We start from the raw sequence: 19,537 nt of genomic DNA on the forward strand, positions 1-19,537 counted from the left end.
GTCAGACAACCGAGCCTGAATGCTTAATGTCAATACCCGAAAGTTCCGTTAAGAAATTCGACATTGTCCACATTCGTGTTAGTCACTTCAGTTGATCCAGACGATCAGCTCGTTTATTGAGTTTCGATACGTGGTAAAAACTTGCAGAAAACATGAAGTACAAATTTTGCTTTTTGTTGATAAGTTTCATATATGTCTACGCTACGAGTGATGCTAAAACGGCACCAGGTAAGAATTTATCTTATTTATTTAACGGTAACTTCTAAGAAAATATATTAAATATGATTATATTAATTAATAAAAAAAATGAGAATGATATTAATTTACTGCTTCCTTTAAAAGAATTTACAGTGACTGTGGATACTGAAAATTTTAAAGAAATAAGAATTCCGATGGAAATATGGAAGAAAATCGTAACAAAAGGAAATAAACCAGAAAAAGTAGCTCTAAAACACCCGTTAATTAAAGATTATGATTTGACGAAACAAGTTCCGGTAACTGAAGTTCCAGAAGATCCAGTAGACACAACTCTCCACGAAGTGCTTATAAATATATCATTTTCTGGAGAGGATACGAGTGACTCGGAGGCATTGGAAACGCCCATTGATCAAAGCGTTCCAGAAATTTCCGAACTTTCTCCTAAGCCCGTTATACCACAACCACTGGCCGAAGAAGTTCCATCTACGAAGCCTATACTTACACAGCAGATACTCATTGAACCGATGATTCCTCTGAGTGACCCTTTGGAAGGAGAAGCAGTGCTCGCAGATCCAGTTTTGGCAGCAGCTGATGCAATAACGGGACAAGGCGGAAATCCTATTTCAGTATTGATTCAATCATTCAGATCGCCTTGCGTTTGCGAAAAAGGAGTATGCGGATGCTGTGCCTCTATGTTCTCGCAGAAAGGATGTGCCAATTTAAAATTCCTACCAGAAGAGTTCGCCTTCGATATGAGGATGACGATGAACGGTAACGTGGTAGGAACACGAAAGTATCAAGGTCAGATTTCATTTCTCGTTTTAGTTATGAATAAGTGTATCTTTATCAATAACATATGTTTTAAATTTTATAGTGAACAACACTCCACCATTCTGCTTCAATCCTAGAAGAGCACCTTTCGTAGAATTGTGCGCTAAATTGTCTAACATAAGCGTTAAGAAGCAACAAGTACATGCATGTCTGGATATAGACGCTAATGTTGGAGGATTCGACTTGTTTTCATGGAACTACAACTGCATGAAGTAATTATTTAAAAAATATGTTTTAATGAAGTATGTAGTATCAGTTACATATAAATAATTAATAAAAAAACAGATTCGGTTCACAAGGATTCACTTCAAAGCCAGGTGAAACTCCTCCAATTGTAGATCTCGTTGGTGGAGTTGGAGGCGATGACGGTGGCAGTGACGACGACGACGACGACGATGATGACGATGATGGTGGTATTTTAGGAGGATTGTTTGATGGCGATGAAGATGATGAATATTAGTGTATTTCATAATTTATAATAATATAATTGGGTTAAGCTTATTTATTTATTATATTTATATAAAAACATAATTTATTATAAAATATACGTATTTTAAAAACTAATTAATTTGTTTGAATTTCTTAAAAGAAAATGCGATACTTCAAGAACTGGTTTTACATTTCTCAGATTTGCAGGTTGTCTTGTCTATATCTTACAGAGTTCACCAGGGGTTTCGCACATTTAATCGATAATTCGCTTTGATTGAATAATTATGTACCAGTTTAAGATGGAGCATTAGATAACGTATTACGTCCCATTGTTTTTATAAATTTATTAAAATATAACTTATGCTACAAAAATCATCGAAAAAAGATTTTGTATTTGCAAAATATATATATTATAATGAATGTGAAAAATAAAGATTAGAATAGCGTAGTCCAGGGGTCGGCAACATTTTTAAAGTCGTGGCCTACATTCAGTTTTTAAGACGATATGGGGTCTTACCAGTCGTTCGCAATCAACGCTATCACACCAAAATAAAATTTGATCAATTCCATTGGATGATTTTTACTATATAAAAACAACATAAAAATGCAACAGATAAATATAGCAGCGCAGCGAAAATTTTTATGATTTTCCTAATATTTTTTTCATTGATAAGTATTAATTTTGTACGAGAAGTTAAAATATTTCCTTAATAACAATTAATTTATATTTTTTTAGCTTACTTTTAATCCGGCGACCCCACAGAAAATTTTTTTCGAGAGACCCACTGGTTTGAAACTGGTTTTATAGGGAGTGTAAAAAAATAGTTGAATATAATAATATATATTTAAAAATACAAAAATATTTAAGCATGTACAAGGTCGAATAAAATATGTGAAATTAACTGAAAAACATTAAAAATTACGTACAAACGAAATAATTATGTTTAATGTTTTTTTATGACTGTTTTACCTTCGTTAATTTTTCTATATATGCTTGAAAACCGAAGGTGGAAATCCGAATGCAAGCTTACATATGTTCATCAGCCAGTAAGAAAGAAAAAATATTTTTTCTAAAACTCTTTGCAGAAAAGGCTTCTTCGCAAATATACATACTTGCAAATGCCAATATCATATTTTTTTGCTAAACTGATTAATCTCTTAAATGTTTTAAAGGTAGGCTTAGAAAAATAGCTGGGTATTTTTTGATGCAAATATATTTTGTATCTCTATAATTAATATAAATATTGAAGGAGCTAAAAAACATTTTTATTTTATTTTATATTTTAAAAAACTCTTTCATTATATGCTTCTTCAACAAACATATCAACAGGCCTGCCAAGAGGGGAAAGGGAGGAGACAAATTCCCGTCCCTCGACTCTGGAAAAAATCATAGCAAGAATATATTTATAAAAAAAAGTAAAAGTGCCCTTAAATATGGAATCTGAACTAAACTGCAGCTGTTTGAGATGTATCTATATACTGATGTATTTCAGGTATAAGTTCCTTTAGCCTTTTTTATACAAATTATACAATAAACAAAAGGAGCGGAACATTGCCTTCAAAAGCGCCCACTTTCTAGGTAGTTCTTTCACAGTAAACATTATTATTCAAAGGTTTTTTGTTACGGCTCCGTTTGTGTTAAAATTTGTTTGCACATTATTGTTGATTTTATTGCTTTTTAAACGTTTAAAAAATATTAGACATAAAAGAAAATATTCAGTGAATATGAATTAGTAGCAGTAAATTTAGGTATTCGATCTGAAAATTCTGAAAAAATGGTTACAAAATTAAATAGCAGTTTCTCTTTTCGCACAACATACACTAATAATAAATACGATAAAAATGAATAATTATAATTACAGCACTAAATCATAGTAATTGGTCGTCGCGTCGAGAGTAGGCGAGCAAGGAAACTTCCTCTAGCTCGACCAAGCGTATATAAGCGCATACATAGCATATCAGTCATTTCTATTCGTTTTTAACCTTTCCTAATAATAACCTTTAACAATAAGTTATATTAGTTACTTCCGACTTTCATTAGCTGACACTAAACAACCGACTGACTCCCAATTATATTTTAATCACGGATCCTACTCCCTTGTGCGTTAAATTAATATAATTTTGGCTGATAAACACCATAATAATACACAGGAAAAATTGGTTATGATATATTTAGCAGTAGTTTCTTTTCGCACAAATAAAATTAATTACCGCATTTACATAAATGAAACGTTACACAAACAGAATTTACACAAACGAAACGTTACACAAATGCATGCATATCTCTGCTGCTACCTAGGAAACTTGCGGAAACTTCGTTCCATTTTTTCCCAAAATATACGTCGCAAAATTTACTTTGAATGAAGCGAGAACTTGCGCGACAAGATTGGAAATAAATTTGATACGCTCACAACGCAGTATTTAAATGGACACGAAGTATTCAGAGAATTTCTATACAGGTTTAAGTTGTCCGTGGACCCGTTGTGTATCAGCAGACAAGCGCCGCAAGACCTCCATGACTATCCTTCAATGAAAGCGGTAAAGAATGACGTCTATATTAAGCCTTTCATTGCGGGTTTAGCCTGTGTTTTTAGATTTAGCCAAATGCAAGTATTATAGAATCGTTAAGGTTCATTGGTCGCAATGACCATGATCAAGGGTTTCGTTAGGGTTTCAAGGTGTGGATTACTGTCGACTTAAGCAGCTTTAAATTAATTCAGCATATAGTCTTTTCCATTATCTATTATAAGTATGTTATACAATGCTTTACATTTTTAGATTATATATATGGTTGACTAAGGTTAGTTTAATTAGTTATTAGGAATAGTACTTCTGCAAATTTGACTATTATAAGTAACTTTTTTTTCAAGTTTGTCAATATTTACCGCTGGAGGCGCTAACGACACGTTCGACAATAATGGCTCGAGTTGCGGGCCTGTTCTACAATATTGAAAAATAGTGAAATCGCAGGTTGCCCGCCTGAGAACGTTAACCATAGCGGCGTCATTCTCAGCTCCGGCGCTATCTCGGTGACAGCGCTACACGCCCTCCAGGGCCGCATTTTGCATTCAAAATGCTCCGGGTGTTCTCGATCACGGTCGTTCTGATTGTCACGGTCATGGGTGAGTATGTTTTGGAAAATTAATTTTAAAGATAATTATTATAGGGCCTTAAAAAAATAAGCACGATAAAAAATACATAAAAATACTTACAGATCGGACAATGATCGTAAAGTGTCGACTTTAGTTCGAAACGATGTCCTACTTTCACTCGCATCGATGTTTTTTTCATGATTTACATATGAGGGGTTCAGAGTACAATGCGAGTAAATTCACATTAAACTGTTGTGAAAAAGAAATAGGTTTTGGTTTGTGCTCTGTAAATATAAATATATAGATATTTAATTCAGATATATATTATATATTTTACATTGACTGTTTTTCTGATAAAACTTTTTTTTTATATATTTATTTACAATTTGCTCATATTTATCGTTTAAGTTTAACATTATTTAATATATGGATGTATGCATACATTAAACATACTAAAAAAACACATTTAAAAAAATATTAAAATTAGCAAAAAATTATTAGAAAATAATACAATAACAATTTTTATAAAAAAATAATTAGCATAATATTGAAGGTATTTTGATAAGCTTATCAATCACTCTCAAAGAAATAGTTCCATCATATGCTCGCAAAAAATATTGTTGTGGGAAGGTCAATATTTTTAGTAATTGTAAATCGATCCCAAGGACCAGAAATATTGTATTGATATAGTAGTACCTCCCCTTTTAATGAATGATCAACTGTGTACATCCAATTTGCCTTTAAATATTGTTTTACAGTATTTTTCACAGAATAAAAATGTTTAATATCCGGTTCTCTACAATGAAAGTTGTTGCTGTTTTTTTCGCCTTTTTCTCACCTTTAAAATAATCAAGTGATAATCAATTATTGTGTAAAATACCTTTATTACAAAATAATACTAATATTGTTGAAACGTTCTATCTTAGCTTTTTAGATAATACTGAAACATTAACAATAGTTTAACCTAAAAATACAATTTAATAGATTTTCACTGTTTAAACATAAATATTAATTTAATACCTGCAATCACTTCCAATATTTTTTGCGGTATTCTCACTCACATGATTAATATAAGAAAAATTATGTTCTTATATTATATATTTAAATAATTAACTAAATAAATAATAAATAAAAAACACTATATCTATATAATGTTTTTTTTTAAATTTGATTCAATGTAAATAATTTAGTACGAAATAAATGAATAAAATAAAATATATTTTGTATTCATTTTATAACGAAAATATTGAAAGCCTCTAAATTGATAAAAAAAAATCCACAGAAGCCGAATAATATAGGTTAGGTGAATTTAAATTAGTAATAAAGTTAAAGTAATAAAAAATAAAATTCTTTGTTCAAAGAATATTTTTTTAAAACTTAGAATTATAGTACAGTAATATAAACATATAAAATAGTGACACTATATAAATACAATAACTAATCTACAAGTATAGTAAAAAATCATCTGTTCATAAAATAAATTATTTAAAATAAAGCTTTTATTGTATTTAATTTATGTAGCATTACCAGATTTTTTTAACATTGTCTTCTGTAATGATGATATAATGTTAATAATCTGTAAAAAAATAATACTTATCTGTGTTGCGTTCTAGACCAGTCTCACTCGCTAATATGCAAAATAAGTATTTATTTTAATTTAAATTTATTTGCATAGGTCAAAATTTCAACGGCGCTCTTCCGAATACATTATCTGACGTGCCAGATTACGAAGTTCTCCAGTTTCCGACGAAGCCTGTAGCCAATGCCAGAGACAGCAAGATCGTAGTGAAAAATTCAAGGATACAAATCAAGGATAATGTGACCGAAGTCCAAACGGTTAAACCGGTGATAGTTCAGACTCCAAAACCGGCGTCTGTTCAAACATCAAAACCGGTAAAACAGAGTGTTACAACTTCAAAACCGGTTGCGGCTGAACAGAGCGGTCCTTGTAAATGCAAACAGGGTCAGTGCAGTTGTTGCACTGGGCCCATTTTGGACTTTTTTTCGCAAAAGATGTGCACAAGAATTGTTTACTATCCAGAAGATTTCACCTTCGACTTTGCAATGCTGCTGAACAATAGGGTCATGTACAAGAATAAGCTTTCAGGTATTTTTTTTGAGTTTACCATTATCTATATTTATTATTTTATTTTTTTCGTATTTTATGTATTACATTTATGACGTTAATGACGTCTCTCCTTTTTCGACGGGACGATAATTACGGAAGAGTGGCGTATTTTTTTGAATACGAATTGCCGCTGGCCGCTAAGGCAGATCAGAAACGATTGTTTTGAGGATCGTTTCTCAAGGCAGCGGATATTTAATCCTTTCTAATCCAGAGGTTTTACACAGTATTTTTTTTTAACAAAGAAACCCATTTTTTTTCTTCAGCGGTAAGAACGCTTTATCAAAGGCCGAAATGGTCTATTTTTATTTATAATATGAGTTAATTCCTCCAATTATGAATAGTAGAGTGGTTTATTTGAGGAAAAAATAATAAAAACCTATTTGCGAGTATTTTTAATAGAGATGGTATTAATATATATTATACCAGTCTCGAAAAAAATCAAGGAAAAACAACGTAGAAATAATTAGTAATATACTATTTATATATAAAACAGAAAAAAAATATGAACTCTTCCGAGATGATTTACGTGAAAGTAAATATACGATATACATATAATATGTATCTACATATCAAAGAAAATAACATGCAAATTGTGTGCTGCAAAGACTATATGAGGTACTAATTTGATACATTTTTATCTTAAATCACCACGGTTTGTGATATTTAAACGATTTTTTTTCAATAACAAATCATTTACAGCGCTAAAGTTGCATTCAATTAAATATGACAATGGGAATAGTGGTTTAATAGTATCCATTTATTTTACTTTCTGCACAATTTGGTTAATCACCGTTATACTCTTTATTCTGTGGTTACCATACAGTTGTTTTCGAAGCTGTTTTTTTGGCGTTGTTCTATTTTTTTCGATCTTAAATGCGTAAATTTATTGAAATTAAATATACGACAATCAGCAAGTAGTATTTTATTACTATATTTTAATGTATATCAACTTATGTTTTATATGTAATATGGAAGAGGGGGAGCAATTTAGATTCTAGGGCCAACCATGCTCATTTGGAGTGTACTTTTTCATAATTTTAATAAAATATACTTTCAGGTAAAAATCCACCACTGGCATGTATAGGAATTCCTAGAACTAGGATAAGAATGTGTGCCAAGTTTTCCAATGTCTACTTTGCTGGAAGAAACATGCATCTTTGCATGGGCATGGAAGGAAATTGGGATTCTTACCAAGTCTTTTCATACTCGTTCGATTGTATAAGGTTTGTCATAATATATAAATAAATATTTTATTTAATGTATATATAAACTAACATAATTAATTTAAAACTTTAGAATGGGATCAAATGGATTCGCTGTTGTCAAGCCTGAAGACGGAGGCGGACTTCCAGGAGGTTTGGATGCTGTCATAGATTCTGGAGACGATATTAGCGACTATGACGAGAACGTAGTGAGATCTGTTTTTGAAGAATTCAGTAAATTTGTTGGAGTGTGATATTTTATTGTTTTAAAAATGACATGGAATAGTAAAGGTTAAGCATTTTGTCATTAATGACATCAGACACTTTTTCTCAAAATGCGAAATATTGAGTACGCTATTATTTTTTTCGTATAATACAGTAAAACGACACTATATTGATTAGTGAATAAAATATAATAAAGTTTTTAAGCAACCAGTTATTCATTCTCAAAGAGAAGGATTGATACAAGGTGTTCGTTTGATTTATTCTCATTTCTAAGAAGTGTTTTTTGAAGTAGTGTTGTGCTTAACGGCTTATCTTTTTCAATTACTAGAAGCGATTTCTGACAATTGTTAAGTAAGTTATAAAATAGAAAAATTTTCTGTTGAGTATATTGTCTTCTACATAATCTATAATTATTGTTAACTATAGAGTATATAAAAAAAAACTTATTAACTTTTTGATTGGTAATGTTTATTAAATTGAACTTAAAAAAACTGCCACATTATTATTCTTATAAAATTCTAACTTTTAAATTTTGGATCAAATTTTTTTCTTATTCTTAAAAAAAACGAGAAAATAAATATATGCAAGAGAAAATCCTATGTTGAAGCAATTGATTGTGAAAAATATTTCAAAGATTGATAATATTATCAAAGCAACAGGTTTATTGAGTTATTAAATTATTGTGTAACCAGAATAATATGTATATTTACTATATTTATTAAATATTGTATAAAATTATAAAATATATTTTAAATTTTATTGTATTATAAATATTAGTTTTAATCCAGGATACTATAATTTTATTACTTCCATGACAGTATAGTTATGGATAGCGATAGTTTGATTTGGTTTAGAAATTTTAAAGTATGAGTCATTACGGTAGATCTGCACCATTTTATTATCTCTTACTTGAATGTCGTTTAAATTTACTGACATCGTCTGTTCTTTAAATGTATTGACTCGTTCGTATATATCTATAGCAGGCCTTATCATGCTCAAGAGTGAATAATAATCGGATAAAGTGTCTGGAAGGCCTAAGCCGATTTTGCAATCTATTTTATGTGCATTGCCTGAAATTAAAATTTCATGATAATATAAAATAAGTATTATATTATATAATTATGAAACTTACATTTTATCAAGCGATTTTTTAATAAATATTCATTATATAATGGAGATTTAAGCAATGGCGTAAGTTCATTATAAACATCAGCAAAAACATCTCTAGTATTTTCTGGTGCACAAAAACCTTTAACATATCTATCAAATTGCTGATCCAATACAATAAACCCACCAATTTTATTATCAATGCCATATCTAAATATAAATAAAAAATATTTTAATACAACAGAAAATAAATAGTATTAAATTAAAAATCAACCTTATTTTTTCAGCAGTTGATTTTTGATTTTGATATGTAATTAACATATCACTTTTGTGCGCAAAGTTGAACTTTCCGTATTTATTCCATTTCATTGTCCAACCCTCTAGTTTAAGCTCTTTTACCTAATATAAAAAAAACAACATATGTTTGGCTTATTATTAAAATACAAATGAACTTACATGACATCTGTAATGGAAGTATTTGTAAGCAATTGTATATTTTTGAATTTGATACTCAAACCACCGAACAGATATTGGTATAATAAGTTTCCTCTTTTGCTCGTCATCAAGTTCTTCAATAAAAACATTAATATCAGGGTACTAAAAATATAAATATTTATAGTTCATTTGTATTAAATACTTTATAAAATTAGGACATTTAATTACTGTATTTGCTTCCATATATCCAATAGTATAACGAAAGTTTTGATAATAACCAATATCTGACACAAAAACTATGTCGAATACATTGAAAATATTTACTATGTTAAGGTTTAAATGTGGTAAAATCATTCCAGTCAACATCCACCCGTTGCGTGTTTTTAAGCGCTGTAATTAATTTTATAAATTAAAATATTAATATAGTACATTTGGACAAACAATGAAAATTAAAAAATCATTATAAAGAAAGCTTAATAAAATCATTTTTGAAAAAATTGCTGACCAATCACAATCAAACAGCGACCATCCAGTCAATCTTAGAACAGTAAAATAGGTATACGCCTTTAAAAAGCGACATTCGCTTGATGGGCATTGTCCAAGGTCGTTTATTGCAACGGGAATCTTGTGCATTCGGTGATTTATTATATCCGTGACCGTTTCGCAACAAATAAATATTCTTTTAGTGGCAGAGAAATTTACAGTAAGAACAAAATCTTGTGTTATTTATGTGATTTTCTGGTCGTAACAAGAGCTTTTGTGTGTAATCCCATTCTTTACGCTATTCTAGTGCTTTCTTATTGTTGGATGATCATTTTGGTCACAGTAAATTAGCGCAAGTTTTGAGAATATAACCCTTTCAAACGTAGCATATATGTATTATGAACAGGTCCATTCATACACATTTTAGTGCTTATTTTGATTTTAAAATAATTAGGTATTAAATGTTATAAATTATAAATAAGTACGAGTATCGTTCTAATTATTTGTGTTGCTAAAAATATTCATTTAGTTGCTGTTAATATGGGCTTTTTTGTCAATAGTTTTCCAGTAACCGCGATTCAGAATATCATAATAATGTTATTCGTATGAAAAAATAAATACTAGCGATTTAAAGAGTCCACAGCTGCAAAATATTAATTAAAAAATATAGATAATTTCTAAAATTATTTTCAATATAACATAATTTAACGAGAGATAAAAGCGCGCGGAACGCATGTAACGTACGCCCTTATCTCTCACTCACTCTCGTCTCTTAACACGCGAGCGAGCGAAAGAGAAAATATCTCATCGTACGCGCCTGGTTGCTATAAATAATTTTGCAAAATATTTTTTTAAATTTTCACTACAATATAAACGAATACTTAACGAGTAGCGGAACAAATATTCGAATGACGAATATTTTGATTGAAATTTCTAGTTATTATCCTAGACCAAGGAGGAAAAAGATTATGAAGAATAAGAGTACACATGGTAACAATACATATTATTATATCAGAGGTAGGAAAGGAAAATGTCACTATCTTTCTATAGTACTTTGAATATGAGATGTGTTGGAAGATTGAAAATGCTTTTGAGTGATTGTTTTAGAACCGTCGAATAATATAAGAAATAAACAAATATTCAGACACATTTAATGTTATTTATAGATTGTATCTGTTACCTTAAGGTCGGAAAGTGTAGCATCGTCAATAATATATCGTTCCACATTTAATCCATCAAGCTTATATTTTCTGAAAATCATAGAAAAATAAATTATAATTATTATATTGTTTACTATTACGACTGAAATTGCATTATTTGACTGATTTTTAAGTACAAATTACGTTATAATAAATTTGCATTGCAAAAAAATAAATGTCACCGATTTAGTTTCATTCTTATATTAATGCAAAAACTACTCGTAGTTATTAACTGTTACTCGTTTGTAATGCATTAGACTAAAGTATATTCTTTTACAATGGTAAATTTAAATAAAAATAAAATATTATTGTTAATAATTTGTGAATTAGTAACTAGAAATTTCAGTACAAAAATACTAATATTTCAGTATTTATAATTCGATCTATTGTTTGTGTTTTTATTTGTTACCAAATTTATAATAGGACAAAATATTTTTTGTATAATTTTTAATAAGCAAACAAGTATTTCATTGTCATTTTCTGTTCAAAACACAACACACTGTCTATAGATGTTATAAACACGGATAGATTGAGCACGGATAGCGGACAGACAAATCTGTGTTTTTTCTCATCACACACGATGCAATTTGTCTGCCAGACACCGCGTGCCCGCGCGTGTATGGCCAGCTATAGACAATCTGCTGTTTTCAAAAAATGAGTAAAAACAGAGTTACAAATAGTGTTGTTAAAAACTATGTATGTTTTGTACAATCGTATTTTTAGCAAATATTAATCCGTATTTTTCAATAAGAAATAGTTATAGTTTTTTTAATGTGCAATATCATATTTATCTACATACTTAACGAAGTATTCCGCTTCTGTCATTGTGTTTTGCCATACTTCATCGTTTAAAATTATTGGTTTAATAAATATAGAAAATAATATCTTTAAATGAGGATTTTGAGTTTTGGTAGCCATTATATTATTCATTTGCTCAGCCGTATTTGCTATAAATAGTTATTATATTTTACTGTAAATCGATACTTTATTTGTTTTTTATCATATTATACAAACTGTAATTAATAATCCTTATAGCATCATAATCAATATTTATGATTATATGTGTGCATAGCGATGGATGCTGAATTATGGGCTTATTTAAATGTCTTTCCATAATATAATCGTGTATGTAGATTCCACATGCGACTACATAATCAAAGTTTTTTTCTGGAAAATAAATAAATACATATTTATGACAAGTTTATTGAAAAATATAAATTATAAATACATACCTTTCTTAGTTTGCGTACTAATTTCAGTCACGAAATAAATTAGAACAATAAAAAATAGTTTCATCGTCAAAAAAATGATTGAAACTATTATATTAAAATGTTTTGTACTAATAATCACGTCGTCTCCTATTAATCTTACAGAAGTTATGATAATAAATGAGTGCAAAATACATAAGTGTGTGAATAAGTGTTTTTATCATTAACTCAATTATTAAATAAACATATTAAAATAAGTTTGATAAATATTTAAATTGTAATAAATGTAAAAACAATTAAAGTAATAGCAAGACTTTTTAACCGTTGTAAGCAATAAATACTAGTATCATTCAATAGACATTGTTTTGCTTAATTTCTCAATTTTTGCTTGTAATTATGAAGTGATCATAATTGTTTTTCTTTATAAAGGTTATGCGAAAAACTTATTATGTTTTATTAGACAGAAATATATTTATTTAATACATATATGATATTCTCTGAGTATCCCAATAATTAAAAAAAATATATTTAATATAAACGATCTAGCTCAATTTAAGCTAATCATCATGATATTCATCCGTGAGATTATGAAAATCTAAGAAATCGTCATCTGTAATAATCGACTGAAATTATAATTATATAATAGTCAGTAATTCCAATCTACCAGATACTATAAAAACAGTAAAACACAAAGTTTCATGTAGGATTCGAGCCCATGTCTTTTGGGTGTAAGTCACCGGCTTAATTGGTCTAAATATGTTTTTCCCCATTTGTCATAAATTGAGTAAGAGAGCATATAAAAGGTTTAACAAGCACAGTATTAGCGGGAGCAGAGATCAGTGAGACTCACTTCGACATAGAATAATGCATTTTAGAGACATCAACATTAGTTCTGCAAAGACCGACTTCTACACCATTGACGCGTGATATTACATCTGTAAGCTAGTATAAATTATAGCGTGCTATATAAATATATATTAAGCAGTTTAACTAGCTTTATAAGTCTCGGTATCAAAACCCGAATTAATGTAATAGTGATTTAAGTTGGCTACACTGGAGTCACGCGGTACACTGACAACGTCGCGACTCTCAACAACAATCAACATGCAATTTTTAATTATAAATAAATCTTCTACAGCAGATAGCCTGTGTCTCAATGCAAACTCGGTGATCACCCATTCGGTACAGTACTAAAGATATATATTTAGCCTTATATTGCAATGCGATAATTCTAAACAAAGGTGATTCTTTGATTGTTAAATATATTTTACTTTTAATGTCAATTGCTAGATATTTATTTTTATTTTTTAAGTAGTAATTTGTGTAATTATAAGAAATGTAAGTGAATCATACCAATGTTATTATAACATATTTTTAAATTAAACTCATATTAACATATATTATTTCTTATATATATTTACGTATTCTTAAATATACATATATGTTTATATTGAGCGCGTACGATGGGATACCTTCTCTTTCGCTCGCTCGCGTGTCAAGTGACGAGAGTGAGTGAGAGATAAGGGTGTGCGCAGTGGCGTAGCTATGGGGGGGCGGAGGGGGTGGGCCGCCCCGGGCGGCACTTGCTTGGGGGCGGCATATTCGCGATGGGATCGTCTACTGTGGTTCTTATTGGTTACTTATATACATTTACGAATAACAAGAGCTTAATAATAACCAATTTATTATTTTAAGAAATGCTGATTTTATGACCCTACAAAAAATGTATGGGAGGGGGCGGCAATTTTAAGGATCGCCCTGGGCGGCACATACCCTAGCTACGCCACTGGGTGTGCGGAACGCATGTAACGCACACCTTTATTTCTCACAGTACGCGCCTGATATTAATCACCTATGAACAGAATTTTGGTTGTGAGCAATTTTCGTTTGTGTAATACTCACCGAGCCAAATTATAAATACTAAAATATTGTTTTTTCAGTATTGTAATTCCTAGTTACATATTATTGCAAAAAATAATAATAATAATATATTATTATTATTCAAATTTAGTATTGTGATATAATAATATTTAACCTAATACAGTTTTAAATCAATCACTTAAAAATATTGTCATTCGTTCATATTTGTAGTGGAATATTAAAAAAAATACTTTCTATATTTCTGCTCTAAAGATATTTATGTATTTTTAACATGCCAAGTAGCCGTTTCTTTATATCATTAAGCCAATTGTGCTCTTTTGTGTTTTGCAAAATTATTTATAGCAATCATGGATTATTAGCTAAAAACCGACAATAAATCAACGAATAAAAATAATATTCAAAAACACTTTTAATTGCCGAATTTTATAAAATACTCATTTTTATGAGCTAATATTATGCAGCTGTGGACCTTTTAAATATATGGTATTGATTCTTTCATACGAATAATGTTTAGTTTAAAGTTTTTTTAATATAATATTTTTTAACATTTTGAATCGCAGTTTCTGCAACACATTAAAGAACAGCAAGGAAATGAGTATTTTCAGCATCAGGAATTATTAAAACGAAACTTCGTACTTATTTATAGTTTAGAACATTAAATCGAATTAAATAGTAGTTAAAATAATTCTATTAAAATTAAATTATAATAAATATTCTCTTTTATTTATCAGAATTTTATTTTATTTGATTTCAATTGCTTACCAAAATATTTTAATTTATAAAATTGAAATTATTTTACCATATAAATTACATACATTAAAGCAGTAAATATTTTAAATTTGTTTGACACCATTTTTGTGGCAGGTGTAAATTATCAAAACTTAAGGTTAAAATATATACGTGGAAGCAAATTAAGAAATTAATTAACTATGTTTTACTATTTAATTTAATTTTTATTGAATCTTCCGTTGTAGCCTGACAAGCGTAAGCGCAATGCGTTACAATGGCCAAATCTGTACCAACTGAGTAAGTCAATCAGAATAATGAATACCTGCAATTAAGTATTAACCACCAGACTGAAAGTCTGGGAAGCGGTGACATCTATATTATTAATTATAAATTATTATGTGCTACAGAAATTATAATCAATAGATGTCAGTGCAGCTGGGGCCGGTTTTTTTTAAAAATAATAGTGCATCTTTATAAATAAAAATTTGAGTGACGCTACCGAAGTTCGAACCAGCAACCTCAGAGTTACTAGTCTGAGACGTTACGGACTACGCTATTTAAATGTATTTATTCCATTTATTTAAAAAATAACTGTGTGTCAGAATTTACTCATATGATTAGAAATTAAAATATCATTTATTGCATTCAAAGTAGGCCTTTCTATGTTTTGGATATGTATATAAAGCATAAGGCACGTTAGCGTGCTTAAGCTTTATATATCTCATCATAATGTGTTTTTGAATACTTTCATCGAGTCTGTGATGTTCATACAAATATACAATGTACGTGTTTTTAATGGTTTGGAAAGTGCTCTGACTGGTCGGGAAAGGGTTAAATGCGATAAGCGACACATTAATTAATGGGAAAAACACAGAGAGAAACTCTACAGCGTCATATAAATTAAAAAGGGTTGCCAATTCTCAATAGTTGAAATATAAATATATAAATAAAAAACACTCGTTCTAGATCGTTTAATAATTATGACACACATTAGGTAATTGTTGTGAAAGTATGATAATTGTAGACTAATTCAAGTTTGCTCAGATGCTCCACTGTAGCACTTGTGTTTTTTGTAATGAGTTTAGTTGAAACGTAACTGTTTTAGATTTATTGATAGTGTAATAAGTGGTATTAAAATCACAAGTAGCGGTTCATTGAAGGAATTTTAAGGTAAAAAATGGGATGCAGAAGGTGGGGTTAAGCCAAAATTTTCATAACCGGCTTATTCAATGGGCTTCATGAGAAAGTACAATAAAAACGTGCGACGCGCACATTTGCATCGAGTAATTTTTTTATAAGCAAGACTGTAGTTACCATTAACAGTTGGTGATTCAAGTGACGAGGACGCTTTGTGCTGTCATTGGAGATTTTATTTAATAAAATTAAGTTAATAATTGTTTAGAAGATCATATCGATTATTTAATTAATCATTTTTGAGAACAGAAGAGGATAAAAATAAAGAAAAAATGGATCTAATGAAACTTATTTTATACTGTTCAATGTTGTTGTGTACTTTATTCACTTTTGTAAAAAGTGGTGAGTATTAAATATTTTTTAATTTGTTTATGTGCTTTCTAATTTAATTATAAAATTGATTATTTTTAATTATACAATTACTTAAGATTTTAACATGTTTAATAAAAGCAAGAATAAATGTAAAAATTAAAACAAAGCGTAATTTACATATAAATAAGGTTATTGAATCTGTATGGTACATTTTGCAAACTAAAATTAATATTGAATAGTTTAATCTTAGCACAAATGGTAAAAATGATTGTAACAAACAAACTATAATATAGTTACAGTAGTAGACTATAAATACTAAAATTATTGTTTTAAATTAAAAAATCGTTTTTATGACGAATTTCTTATTTAAGTGTAAACTATGCATGATTTGATTAAATTTGATTAGAGTACTTTGATAAGACAAATATTTTGAAAACGTACAATTTTATTGAAAATGTTATGCATGAATAAAAGACTTCACAATTTTCATGATTGTAAGTCACAAATATGTTTATATTTCAGATGTGATTAGATATACAGATGCTAATCTTAATGCAATAAAACCAAGACAGATAGTGTTGGAGGATGTCTCTGATATATCAGTGTTTTACAGTTTAAAAGATAACAAGGTAGGTCACAATTATGTACATATTAAAATTATGTTTTAAATGTATACATATATTTAATTTTAATTTTATAGACAATAAAGGATATGATGCCGCGTCCTTGGATACGCCCCGGAGAAAACTTACGTCTACCCTTTATCGGAGATCCTTGTTCTTGCGGCTATTTAACTTGTGGATGTTGTGCTGGAATTAACATAACCCAGATAAAGTTAGATAAAAAAGGTAACTAACTATATAATTCATAAATATGTAATATTTAAGTGACCCTTAATTAAACATTTTTATGTATTTTTTTATATAAATGTATATCAGGCGAAGGTAGTGATATACTTTCTCGCTCGCTCGCGTGTTAATTGACGAGAGCGAGTGAGAGATAAGGGCATGCGGTCCGTATGCCCTTATCTCTTATTTCATTTCTTGAATTTTTTTCTCGTGCACAGCGAGGTCCGTGTATTTATGTCGAATAATAAATACAGGGGTGCTCTGAATTTAATAACATACATAATATACTAAAGAATATTCTTCGTATGTTGGATAGGTTGAGTCACGTTTAATTCCTTTATTCAGAATAGCTAGATTGTTCGACTATGTCACAATTTATGTGATCTGTATTTTTTTAAAAGGAAATGTAATTTATTTATTTTTTAGTATGCGCGAATTTGACTTACGATCCAAATATGTTTGCTGTTATTCTTGATGTCTCTCTCAGCAATAAAAGCGTTGTTCATACGGTATTTTCAGGTACTTTTTATTAACAATATATTGATACATATTAGGATTAAGATTAACAGTTTATTAAAACGATCACTTTCAGCTCACAATCCTCCACCAATATGCATACCCATACCTCTCGGCCCAGTTCCAATAAGTGGTCTTGATTTTTGTATAAGATTGTACAATATTTCCACACCCGAAGTGAAAAGAATTAATATTTGTATGAATTGGGAGTTCCGGTTTTTATCAAATCCATTATTAGTAAGTTGAAAAATTAAATAAGAAATAAGCATGTATTTTTATATGTATATAATATTTAATTTTGATATTGCAGGTTCTTCAATTTGATTGCTTTCAATACGGATTAGATGGTTTGGCAGTTGTTAAACCGCAAGCTGCAATATTATCTATTAATCCGGACGAAGAAGAAGTGACACAAGTTAACGGCGATATTTATGATGAAGTCACTGAAATTAAGATTACAACTGAAAGTTCCATAGAAACGATAACAGTAGCAGAGGAAATAACTATCGTAACTAACAATACTAATGTAACACATTTTAATAACTCTCAGACACCATAAAAAATTATGTTGTATTAAATTAATTTATTTATGAAATGTTGTAAATAGTTGTCTGCTTAGAGAAATAAGATATGTGTAATATATAAGTTGTCTAAATAGATTTGTAGCTTAAATTGTATTAAATTTAATATTGCAAGTGTTAAATTATTTTAGTACATCCCTGACAATATCATAAGCAAACGTTATGACTAACGTTTGACATTTTCTTAAAATATGTATGAAGTAAAAACTGATAAAAATATACATTAACCTAATCGAAAGTTTATCGTGGGGTCAAAATAATGGTATCTTATTATATAAATATGATTGTATATTATGAAGCTAAAAGAAAGAAGACAAATATAGTACAGGAAAATTAATTTAGACTCAATCTTTACATGGGTTTATGTGTCGAAAAACAGGAAATATTCTTCACTGAATAAGGATGGATGGTTAAATTAGGATGGATTATTTTAAGAAACACAGGCAAAAATCTAAGAATAATATTATATATAATTATATTGCTCGTTATTTTTGCACAATCACAGTATTTTTGCACATTTGTTTAAATGTGAAATTCTATTAAATAATCAATGTATTTACTACCACATAGTGTTTATTTTATCTGTGTTAAAATAATAATACTTATAGGTCTATTAGCATGTTGGTTGTCTGCCGTTTCGATTTGGTTGATCGTCTCGCCTCAAATTGTGTAATCGTTTGGTTATGTGACAAAGCATCACATCTTTCACACTTGATTCGAGACAGCTCTTCGAATCATTGACGTGGATGTTGGTGGGCCAATTGCATCGCTTGATTATTCAACCAACGAAATATGTTCACGCTTTAAAGACGTGAAACTGCATAGTGAAACTTCGAAGATTGTTAATACTAGAGGTAAATGACAATAGCGGTTTTTACGCAGGTTAGACGCATTCTCTATCACGCATCCTTTACGCACGAAAGGATATTTTTTCTGGTA

The 19,537-nt window shown here is 29.4% G+C and overlaps 3 protein-coding genes and 1 long non-coding RNA gene across 4 annotated transcripts; 3 read left to right on the top strand and 1 right to left on the bottom strand.

The window, feature by feature from the left end:
* The first annotated feature begins 31 nt into the window (after window positions 1-31).
* LOC148239387 (uncharacterized) lies at window positions 32-1,593 on the top strand. Its single transcript, XM_088188565.1, has 4 exons — window positions 32-228; window positions 343-999; window positions 1,073-1,241; window positions 1,315-1,593. The coding sequence occupies exons 1-4, from the start codon at window positions 153-155 to the stop codon at window positions 1,487-1,489; spliced, it is 1,077 nt and encodes a 358-aa protein (XP_088044691.1). The 5' UTR covers window positions 32-152; the 3' UTR covers window positions 1,490-1,593.
* A 2,735-nt stretch (window positions 1,594-4,328) lies between these two features.
* Window positions 4,329-8,348, top strand: LOC148239388 (uncharacterized). The gene is made up of 4 exons (XM_088188576.1): window positions 4,329-4,580; window positions 6,226-6,657; window positions 7,736-7,901; window positions 7,975-8,348. The coding sequence occupies exons 1-4, from the start codon at window positions 4,532-4,534 to the stop codon at window positions 8,132-8,134; spliced, it is 807 nt and encodes a 268-aa protein (XP_088044702.1). The 5' UTR covers window positions 4,329-4,531; the 3' UTR covers window positions 8,135-8,348.
* Window positions 8,349-8,799: 451 nt separating this feature from the next.
* Window positions 8,800-12,762, bottom strand: LOC148239389 (uncharacterized). The gene is made up of 9 exons (XR_015810209.1): window positions 12,562-12,762; window positions 12,344-12,496; window positions 12,129-12,276; window positions 11,311-11,380; window positions 9,876-10,037; window positions 9,669-9,809; window positions 9,487-9,611; window positions 9,238-9,422; window positions 8,800-9,175 (listed from the first exon to the last, which is right to left on the bottom strand). It is a non-coding gene; the product is annotated as an uncharacterized LOC148239389 (long non-coding RNA).
* A 3,607-nt stretch (window positions 12,763-16,369) lies between these two features.
* Window positions 16,370-18,715, top strand: LOC148239390 (uncharacterized). The gene is made up of 6 exons (XM_088188616.1): window positions 16,370-16,683; window positions 17,176-17,282; window positions 17,354-17,501; window positions 17,928-18,020; window positions 18,094-18,254; window positions 18,328-18,715. The coding sequence occupies exons 1-6, from the start codon at window positions 16,614-16,616 to the stop codon at window positions 18,574-18,576; spliced, it is 828 nt and encodes a 275-aa protein (XP_088044742.1). The 5' UTR covers window positions 16,370-16,613; the 3' UTR covers window positions 18,577-18,715.
* The last annotated feature ends 822 nt before the right edge of the window (window positions 18,716-19,537 follow it).

The sequence above is a fragment of the Plectrocnemia conspersa genome, unplaced genomic scaffold (assembly GCF_051122295.1).
Source record: "Plectrocnemia conspersa isolate PC_06_02 unplaced genomic scaffold, ASM5112229v1 ptg000001l, whole genome shotgun sequence".
In the NCBI taxonomy this organism is placed as follows: domain Eukaryota; kingdom Metazoa; phylum Arthropoda; class Insecta; order Trichoptera; family Polycentropodidae; genus Plectrocnemia; species Plectrocnemia conspersa.